Raw genomic sequence first — 10824 nt, 5'->3', positions numbered from 1 at the left:
ACATTTTCTAACATATGGAACATTAATTTTACAGTGGGCTCATGTGTAGGGCATTATATTAACTCTCTTGTCTTTATTAAGGTTCCCTGGACTTGTGTAATACAAACCGGTAACTTAAACTATTTGCAGCAACATTTATAATAAAGACGTCCATACAACTTTAAATTAGCCGTCCTATGCAAATTGACCTAAGCGCATGATCACTAGTAAATGTTCGCTAGGCGCAAATTAACAAACAAAGTAACGCTAGGGAAAAGTCACCAGCGTTCGGCGCCCAGGCCGATCTTCGCATATTAGTGAATTAGCGTAGTGGAAGCGAATTTGCGCCTGGCAAAGTGGTGCGATGTGTGTGACAATTCGCCCTTTAGTAAATCTTCCCATATGTCGGGCAAATGCTTCTCTTTCGTTTTTCCCTTAATGTAAATACCTGGCTGAGAACAAGAACATCTGGAAGATGGACAAGGGTAAATTCCATATTCGCCGTCTGTTCTTTGACGCATTTACAACATATATTTAATTAACGTGTTGTGTTCTAAGCTATTTTAATCTCATTCAATTACATGGCCAACCGCATACAATTTAACATGGCTTCAGGCAGAGATCTGCTTCTTGTGTTTGTAACATCAAGTAGAAGAGTGACTGTGGCAGCCAGATATAAAGTAACCTCGTCCATCCGTTAAGTCCCTGCAAATTTTGGTAGAAGTGAGGGACTAATCACACTTATTTACTTAGTAGCAGCTACAATCCCTTTGTAAATTAACCATAAACCAAAAGCATTATGAAATGAACCAGCTGTGACTGACTCCCTTCTTCACTTCTATGATTATTTTAATATTCTTATATAATACTGATTAGATGCAGCACTATGGAAAAAATAATTCAGGTGCAGCAAGTCAGTGTATCATTGCTGGCAATATGACTTTGGTGCTTGAGGCAGAAGGTAGATGAAGGGACATACCCCACCTTGAAGAAGTTGATATCAGAGTTGCCATCAACAATCAAGCTCTGGCCTTTCTGGGTCAGAGACCCCTGAACTATTTCTTCTCATTGAGTTAGGGGCAAAAAACATGAACATATCCTGCACTTGATGGTGCCAAATGTTAGGCAACCCAAGGTGATTGTATTTACTTACCTGAAACCCTGTGCTAGTGCTCCTATCAGCAGAAAACTGCACCGGTCCTGGGTTATTCCAGTGAGCACCACTAAGCGATCCTCTTCCAGCTTCTTCTTGCTTCAAATTTCCCTGGGAAAATGCATGTGCAGTTGAACGAAAGAGCCGACTTTTTAGTTAAAGTTTGAGTCTTTGTTTTTACTGCATATGTGCAACTGCCCGGAGTAGGGGGAAGACGGAAGAAGATCGCTCAGTGGTGCTCATTGGTATAACCCCGGGCCGGTGCAGTTTTCTGCTGATAGGAGCACCGCCTGGGCTTTCAGGTAAGTCAATACAATCATTTCGGGGTGCATAACATTTGGCACCCCCAATTGCAGGCTGGCTCTCCTTCTCCTTTAATGAAGAAGCTTAGTGATCTAAAGCAATAATTTTTGTGGATTGCATGATCTGCAACACTTTCTAGAAGAGTTGACTGGCTCGTAGGCTACTGGTAGTTATGAAAACAGTTTTAATAAGTTGAAGACTTCAGCTGTATAGTTGTCCGTTGTTGGAATAAGTGACTGGTTTGGCCATGGGAATCCTAAAAAAGCATTAGAATTGTTGCTTGGGGGCATTAATCATGTGACCACATCTCTAGAGAGAACAGTTGCCAGTAAATGGCTGTAATTGTTAATAAATCCGTTAATAAATTAAACATGTGTCCTGGGAAAACCCTGCCTAGAAAACATAATCTATATTAGGGTTGTCGGAATAATATTGGAAGTTAGTCACAAAGAGGAACTGCTCTTCCATTAATTAGTACAAATCCGTAAGACTCTGTTTGTTGCAGGTAATGAATTATGAGACATAATGACGTTGCTTTATATGGGCTGCTGCATACTGTGCAAATGTGGTTGCAATAAACAACCTGCAAAAGCCTTCAGTAATGCCCTGCCCATATATTCAGAGGTAAAAAAATATATAAATTCAGCTGATATATTGACTTGTTATAAAGTGTTTATCTATATAATGCTTTTTACAGTATATTTGAAAGGCATTAAATAGTTATTGTGGCATGTTTAAAGGTTGGACTTCCTAGTAAGTATTTAGTTTCACCCTTAGGCACAGATCAACTTGCAAATGCCTTTTTTTTTTATTCAGCTAAGGGTCTTACGGTTCTTGTTGTAAGGATTTTTGCCCGCTCTTCCCTGCAGATCACTTGTTATTCTGAGATCTTCTTGGGCATGTTTAAGATCTACCCACAGATTTTCAATGTTTAAATCAAGAGACAGTGAAGGCCATTCCTTTTCAGTTTCCTTTTTAGCAGTAGCTCATGGCAATGTTGAGCTATGAATAGGATACATGTCTTGCTGTAGGAGCCAGATCTCTTTTTCAGTTTCAGCTTCTTGGCTGGATGTTTTACATTGATATCCAGAACTTGCAGATTTATAGCGGCATCCATTCATCTTACGGGAAGGACCTTGTACCCCGCTTCGAGTAAAGAAGTGTTGAGCTATGAGCTGCCGCGTCCCATATTTTGAGTCCTTGCTCATCCAGGGGTCTGCCCAAGTCTCCTTCCCAGGCTTGAGCATATGGTAGGATTGGTGAAGAGTAGGCCTCTATTAAAATTCGGTACAGGTAAGATAGAACTCCTCTTGAATACAGATAAGTAGTACATATGGTTTCTAAGCACAATCTATCCCATTGTAGTGGGCCTCACAGGCAATAAAAGAGTTTCAGTGTTGTGAGGCCTCTGGATTTCCACCAATGGAAAGAGTTCTCATCGAAGCCTGGGAGGAACTATGGGTTGCCTAAAATAGGGGCTGCTGGGTTGTGCTGGGATAATATATTTTTTTTATATACTTTATTTTGTCCCAGATATGTAGATCCTGCTCCAGCATTGGGGTTAGATTATCGGATCTGGTAACATGATATCCATGGAACTACAGCTAATTTGATAGGTTGAATCAATGATTCTTCCATCAATACCCATGTTGGGGGTGGATAGTTGGGCGGCTTGTAAATATTTGCAAAAGTCTGCTCAATAACCATTTTCTATTGTTCCAATGTATTAAATTTGGTGAAATAAAATATAAATATGCATTAACATTTGCAAACATTTTTTTAACACAATGATATGTAGTTTGGCCCAAACTCTTGCATTCTCCCGTACCAACCCATGTTTCCCATTTTCCAAATGGTAATTTCATTAGGAATCTTACAGAATAGCTGCAGATTTCAACGTTCGATCCTCAGCACAGTTGCTGGAAAAAGCGCCCACAGTATCTCAGACATTTACATTTATCAATATTACAGAGCCTTTAAGTTGTAGCTTAGTTTTGCTTCCCTTTAATGAAAAACTGATATATTATAATGCACAGTAGGATCCATGAACTTTCCTTGTATTGAAGGAAAATAAGTACATTTCTCAAGGGGCAATATAATACTAACGTTGGATAGAGAGAATTGTACATTTCAAACCTGACCTGATTTTCTGTTTCTTTTTTAGGTGTCGGTTCCATCTTTCAGAAGTTTTACTCCGCTCTAGCAGTTCCCAGTTAAATTTATGTATGGCTCAACTAAAGTTGCAGCCTCTGGCATCCTCCTTTCTCTATTTTGGACTGGTAACGTTTATCCTTTTCCTTCAGAGTTTGCATGTCGACGCTGGTGCAAGCAACAGTCCCCAAAATACAGTACAGAACGACACCTGCTCAGGATCATATGAATGCAAGGAGGGTGTCATTTTGCCAATATGGTACCCGGAAAATCCATCTATGGGGGATAAAATTGCCAGAGTCATTGTGTACTTTGTGGCAATGATTTATATGTTTCTTGGCGTGTCCATTATTGCGGACCGCTTTATGGCAGCCATTGAAGTTATAACATCACAGGAAAGAGAGATTGTCGTAAAAAAGCCCAATGGAGAAACTTCTACTACCACCATTCGGATATGGAACGAGACTGTCTCTAACTTGACTCTTATGGCTCTTGGCTCATCTGCACCTGAAATCCTCTTGTCTTTGATTGAGGTATGTGGCCATGGATTTCTTGCGGGTGATCTTGGCCCATCTACAATAGTTGGGAGTGCAGCTTTTAACATGTTCATTATTATGGCACTCTGTGTCTATGTCATACCAGATGGAGAAATTAGAAAAGTAAAGCACCTCAGAGTGTTTTTTGTCACCGCAGCATGGAGCATTTTTGCATATATATGGTTATACATGATACTTGCCGTGTTCTCTCCAGGAGTAGTGCAAGTCTGGGAAGGTTTGCTCACTTTATTTTTTTTCCCAGTGTGCGTTGTTCTGGCATGGGTGGCCGATAAACGCCTTCTGTTCTACAAATATATGCACAAAAGGTATCGTACTGATAAACACAGGGCAATCATGATTGAGACAGAGGCAGAGCATCCAAAAGGGATTGAAATGGATGGCAAGTTGATGAATTCTCATTTTCTGGATGGGCATCTCTTGAACATGGATGTTAAAGAAGTGGATGAATCACGAAGAGATATGATTAGGATCCTTAAGGAGTTAAAACAGAAGCATCCTGAGAAGGACTTGGACCAGTTAGTAGAAATGGCGAACTATTATGCTTTGTCTCATCAGCAGAAAAGCCGAGCTTTTTACCGTATACAAGCCACTAGAATGATGACAGGAGCAGGTAATATTTTGAAAAAACATGCTGCCGAGCAGTCCAAGAGAAGTTCCAGCTTGCAAGATATCTGTCTGGATGAATCTGAGGAGTTTGTGTCAAAGATTTATTTTGATCCATGCTCCTATCAGTGTCTTGAGAACTGTGGTGCTGTTCTCTTAACGGTGGTGAGGAAGGGTGGTGACATTTCAAAAACAGTTTTTGTTGACTACAAGACAGAAGATGGCTCAGCCAATGCAGGTGCTGATTATGAGTTCACAGAGGGGCAGTTGGTCTTCAAGTCTGGGGAAATCCAAAAGGAGTTTTCAGTTGGGATTATTGATGATGACATATTTGAAGAAGATGAGCATTTCTTTGTAAGGCTTAGCAATATACGAATAGCAGGGGCACCAGAGCCAGCAGAGCCCAATAGCTTTAGTTATCCAAAAGCTGTCCTTGTCTCGCCCCATGTTGCTTCAATTACTATCTTGGATGATGACCACGCTGGCATATTTACTTTCGAATGTGACATAATACGTGTTAGTGAAAGCATTGGTGTGATGGAGGTTAAAGTTCTTAGGACATCAGGTGCTAGAGGAACAGTCATAGTGCCCTATAGGACAGTTGAGGGGACAGCCAAAGGAGGAGGAGAAGATTATGAAGATACTTATGGAGAACTGGAATTCAAGAATGATGAAACTGTGTAAGTGATTTACCATTTTTATTATTCAGTAATGTATTTGTAATTGTGAAAACTGAACTTGACTTCGGATCTGTGGCTTCCATTTCTCCTTATTCAGTTTTTCACTTTAAGGTATGATCTTGTTGGGCTTTCTGTCTTATTTTTAAACCATAGTATTTGATCATAGATAGACTGATGCTTTTTCCAGTCACCTAGAGTGCTAGTTATATGGAATGTATAATAATGTAGAATACTATGAGCTTGTCGGTTAGTTGCTTCTTATAATGAAAATCTATTCATAAATGCAAGTAGTTTTGATCGATGAAGCTAAAAAGCTGTAAGTAGCAGCACTGCTGATATTAAATCTGTCACTTAAGGAGGAAACCATCAGGGTTTTTTCCTTTAAAGGAGAAGGAAAGGTTAAAACTAAGTAAGTCCTATCACAAAGGTCTATATAAATACACCAGTAAACCCCCAAAGTAATGCTGCTCTGAGTCCTCTGTCAAAAGAAACAGCACATTTCTTTCCTTCTATTGTGTACTCATGGGCTTCTGTATAAGACTTCCTGCCTTCAGCTTAAACCTCATTGCCCTGGGCAAGAGCATGCTCAGTTTGCTCCTCTTCCCCACCCCCTCCCTTCTAGACTGTAATCTGAGCCCAGAGCAGGGAGAGACTCAGGCAGGAAGTGATGTCACACCAAGCTAATATGGCAGCTGCTATCCTAAACAAACAGAGAGTTTCTAGAGCTTTTTACTCAGGTATGGTAAAACATTCTACAGAATAAATATATCATTCTAGCTTGCACTATTGCAGCTAATCTATTGGCAATAAAATGCCTCCATAGCTTTCCTTCTCCTTTAACAATGGCACTAGAACTGGGTGTTTCATGAGAGTTATCCAGTGTCAGCCATGGCTTATTATACAATAACCCTGTTTATCATACGTAAATCTTTTTTATTTATTATTTTATTTTTATTGTAATTATGCTTAAAAACTATAGGAAAAAAGCAAAAGTACATTGACCTTTGTTTTACTTGTGTTTATTTCCAGTGCATAAGATGTATATAGTGTATTATTAGCATAACATAACAATGAAGAGTATACACTGAAGAAATGTTGTAGGCGCGCAATACATTACGCCTATTTAATGGCAATATAATGTAAAACCCTCTGAATACAAATAGGATGTATTTCCCATTAACATTATAATAGCACTAAACCCATGTCCAACCAACCATCAATCATTACTTCTGGGGTTGCTGCAATCATGACAATAGGTTTGGGCACGGGGCAAGGGCCAAAATACAAGAGTCCTCTGCACTCAACCCATTATCAATATATTTAAGACATTGAGACATTTTGTGCATACAGCTAGTAAGTAATGCCTTACCCTTTAAACAAAACAGGGATTGTTTGTCCATATATTGCAATATATTGTCAAAGTCATCCCATATCTGGCCAGTCCTACACTCAACTTGCATCTGATTCATTAAGAATTCTATTGCTTCATTATACATTTTACAAAGTTTTACCTGCAACTTACTTGCTGCTTTCAAAGTAAAACTCCCAAACTTGGCTGCCCTTTTATTAGCCACCAGTGGGATCACCTGACTATAGCTGGGAAGGGTGGGAGCTGTATATTTATATATACAATGTACACACAGGGGCAGATTTATCAAGGGTCGAATTTCGAGGGTTAAAAAACCCTGAATTCGACCCTCGAAGTAAAACCCTTCGAATTCGAACATCGAATTTAAGGGATTTTAGCGCAAAGCTACGATCGAATAAAAATCGTTAGATCGAACGATAAAATCGTTGGAATCTAGCGCTTCGAATGATTTTAAACGATTGACCGAAGGATTTTTATTCGACCAAAAAAAACTTAGAAAAGTGCTGGGGAAGGTCCCCATAGGCTAACATTGCACCTCGGTAGGTTTAAAGTGGCGAAGTATGAAGTCGAAGTACTTTTTATAGAGACAGTACTTCGATTATTGAATGGTCGAATAGTCGAACGATTTTTACTTTGAATCGATTCGATCGACTTCGATCTAATTTGACCAATTCGATGGTCGAAGTACCCAAAAAAATACTTTGAAATTCGAATTTTTATCCATTCGAATTATTCACTCAAGTTTAGTAAATCTGCCCCACAGTGTGGGACTGGCCCACCAGGATACCAGGAAAACTCCCGGTGGGCCCAGGTGTCAGTGGCCCCTCATGCTGCTAAACTTTTGGTCTATTTCATGGCCATTCACCATTTTTATTAGAACAAAGAGGCTAAATAGATGGAATAATTGATTATAGTATAAAGAGAACAGACTAAGAGAATAGAGGTTGATTGAGGAGAGGAAGAATATTAGTACTGAAAGTGGGCCCCTGGTCTAAGGTTTTATGGTGGGCCCCTGGTCTAAGGTTTTTGGGTGGGCCCCTGGTCTAAGGTTTTTGGGTGGGCCCCTGGTCTAAGGTTTTATGGTGGGCCCCTGGTCTAAGGTTTTTGGGTGGGCCCCTGGTCTAAGGTTTTTGGGTGGGCCCCTGGTCTAAGGTTTTATGGTGGGCCCCTGGTCTAAGGTTTTATGGTGGGCCCCTGGTCTAAGGTTTTATGGTGAGCCCCTGGTCTAAGGTTTTATGGTGGGCCCCTGGTCTAAGGTTTTATGGTGGGCCCCTGGTCTAAGGTTTTTGGGTGGGCCCCTGGTCTAAGGTTTTATGGTGAGCCCCTGGTCTAAGGTTTTATGGTGAGCCCCTGGTCTAAGGTTTTATGGTGGGCCCCTGGTCTAAGGTTTTATGGTGGGCCCCTGGTCTAAGGTTTTTGGGTGGGCCCCTGGTGTCCCAGTCCGACACTGTGTACACATATGTATTTATGTATATATATGTATATGTGTGTGTGTTGGATCTGTATACACGTCAAAAACAAAAAGTATTATATGTATATGTGATTTGCTTTTTTTTTTACATTAATCTGCAGCAAAGTAGAAACGCCTGGTTTCAATTGGTTTGTTAGATCCTTGTCTCCTTGGGCAAGTGACTTTGCCAGCTCCAAAGGCAGCAGAAATGTCATTATCATCTGTACGGAAAGGGACTCGCTGTGCTTGAATAATTCCGCATAGAGCCTTGCATAAGACTAGCAGAAAGCTGTGTTCTACAAGAATAATGATATTGATGTTGGAAATGAGCATGCTTGATTTTACTTAAGACTATATCAATAGCTGTTCCTATTATCTTGGGTTATTTTGGTTTTTTGGCTTTAGTTTTAATGAGCAAGGCTTTGCAGGGTTAATGAATAGCCACCATGTAGCCCCCTCCCACTCCTGCAATTATATGAATAAAATTTAAATTAACAAATAAAAACACATGCTTCAATAGAATTCATGCGTCTGTGATAATGTTGTTGCATGATTGGTGGTTGATCAGAGATGTTACCTTTATGGCATTCAATCTTTTTATAACCAATAACACCTGACACCCACCGATTTTGATCATTAGCTGAAGGGACACTTTGGTCATCTTTGCATTATGCCAAGATAAATGATAAATGCAAAACTATAATATAAGGTTTTATCATGAAGAAGAATGCTCCATTTCAGTATAACTTACTGTATATACTCATCATAGTAATGCTATGAACAAACGCATCATATTGATATTGTGGAAAAAAAAATTCTGGTTAGAAATATCACATTCAAATATTATTTCTCCTAATAAAGACCTGCATTGCCTTGATTTTTTATGGTGTTGAGGAATTGGAGCTCAGCAGGTCAAATGTGCTAAGAACAGCTCAGAGTGCAGAGTCTACAAGTTGAGTCTACAAGTTGAGTCTACAAGTTGAGTCTACAAGTTGAGTCTACAAGTTGAGTCTACAAGTTGAGTCTACAAGTTGAGTCTACAAGTTGAGTCTACAAGTTGAGTCTACAAGTTGAGTCTACAAGTTGAGTCTACAAGTTGAGTCTACAAGTTGAGTCTACAAGTTGAGTCTACAAGTTGAGTCTACAAGTTGAGTCTACAAGTTCAGTCTACAAGTTCAGTCTACAAGTTCAGTCTACAAGTTCAGTCTACAAGTTCAGTCTCATCATCTGATGTTGCTTGCAGATTTGGAGTGGTAGTCTGGGGATTTCTACCATAATGCCTGACCATTTGGTCTCTTATTCCAGGTTGGGACTGTTTTTGTTAGACCATCCTGTTGGACACGTTTATTAATTTCATTTGCTGGTGCACCTTGTCTATGAGTCTGTGCATTGGCAGATGCTATTGGGTCAGACAAACAAAGTAATGTATGGCCATATATATTTGCTGACTGGTGGGATTCCATAGACACAGATCCGGTCAATGATCACCTTTAGTAAGTACCGTACCAATGTAAAACAGGAAATATCATAACAAAGTAAACCGTTTTTTATATTCCATATGGTCATATTCTAGTGAAGGACATCTTAATCCATAGTGAAATTCGGCAGATCCCACATGGGATACATCCAGTTATAATAAATACATAAGCAAACAAGGGTTTTTTATGTGTTTTCTCGGAGGATGGTTATTCTGCAAATAAAAAAAAAGTGTGGTCCAGTTACGCGTGGGGCAGAGCTATGAAAATTAAAACAAGTAAATAGCAATATGTGTCTTCCTTAAAGGAAGCCAAAAAAGAATTTCAATAGTGTGTTGTCCATTACTCTTTTAGAAGAGTGGAAACGTTTTTGTTGCAGCAGAACTGGAGACTTACTATAGATGGAAATGTTAGGAAATTGGAATGGTTACTGTAATTCAGACAGGGATTCTTGAGTGTTTTGGAATTTGCTTGAAAGAGAAAAGGATAGATTTATGTTGGCATCACGAAGAGCAGAAAATGACCGGCTGTGCCAATGGTGTTGGTGGAATTAGAGAAAAAGAAAGAAAAATCACATTACTGAAAGGCAGCATGTTAAGTCAGCAAAGGCAAAGAGTACGTTGTTTAGCAGAAGTGAACCAGCAAACAAAAGAACAGAGAAATCAGTATTAGAATTTGAAACAGCCAAAATACTTTATATCTAATTAATACCAAGGGTGTGATACATGTGCCTTAGAGCAAGATTGCAGAGGGCAGTTTTAGTATAGATGATACTGTACAGGGGGTCATTTATCAACACTGGGCAAATTCACCCATGAGCAGTAACCCATGGCAACTAATCAGATTGTTGCATTCATTGTTCTACTTGCAGCTGGTTTTAAAAAGCTAATCGCTGATTGGTTGCTATGGGTATCTGCTCATGGGCAAATTTGCCCAGTGTTAATAAATGAGCGCCACTACTGAGTGGATCTTTATTAGTGTTATTGGAGAGCAGCTTTGTGTTCTAAAAAGCACATTGGAATATGGACTCACATATGTATATACTTTCGGTAAAATATACAGTATATCAACCTTTCTGTGCGCTGGGCATTGTCTTCCACTTTT

At 39.6% G+C, this 10824-nt stretch overlaps 1 protein-coding gene across 1 annotated transcript; it reads left to right on the top strand.

The window, feature by feature from the left end:
* The first annotated feature begins 3595 nt into the window (after nt 1-3595).
* slc8a3.S (solute carrier family 8 (sodium/calcium exchanger), member 3 S homeolog) lies at nt 3596-6427 on the top strand. Its single transcript, NM_001093062.1, is given in 1 exon segment — nt 3596-6427. A coding segment is annotated over 1 exon segment (1770 nt). The 5' UTR covers nt 3596-3660; the 3' UTR covers nt 5431-6427.
* The last annotated feature ends 4397 nt before the right edge of the window (nt 6428-10824 follow it).

The sequence above is a fragment of the Xenopus laevis genome, chromosome 8S (genome assembly GCF_017654675.1).
Source record: "Xenopus laevis strain J_2021 chromosome 8S, Xenopus_laevis_v10.1, whole genome shotgun sequence".
NCBI lineage: Eukaryota > Metazoa > Chordata > Amphibia > Anura > Pipidae > Xenopus > Xenopus laevis.
The sequence above is the reverse complement of the archived record's forward strand: the minus strand, read 5'-3'. Positions and strand labels throughout refer to the sequence as shown.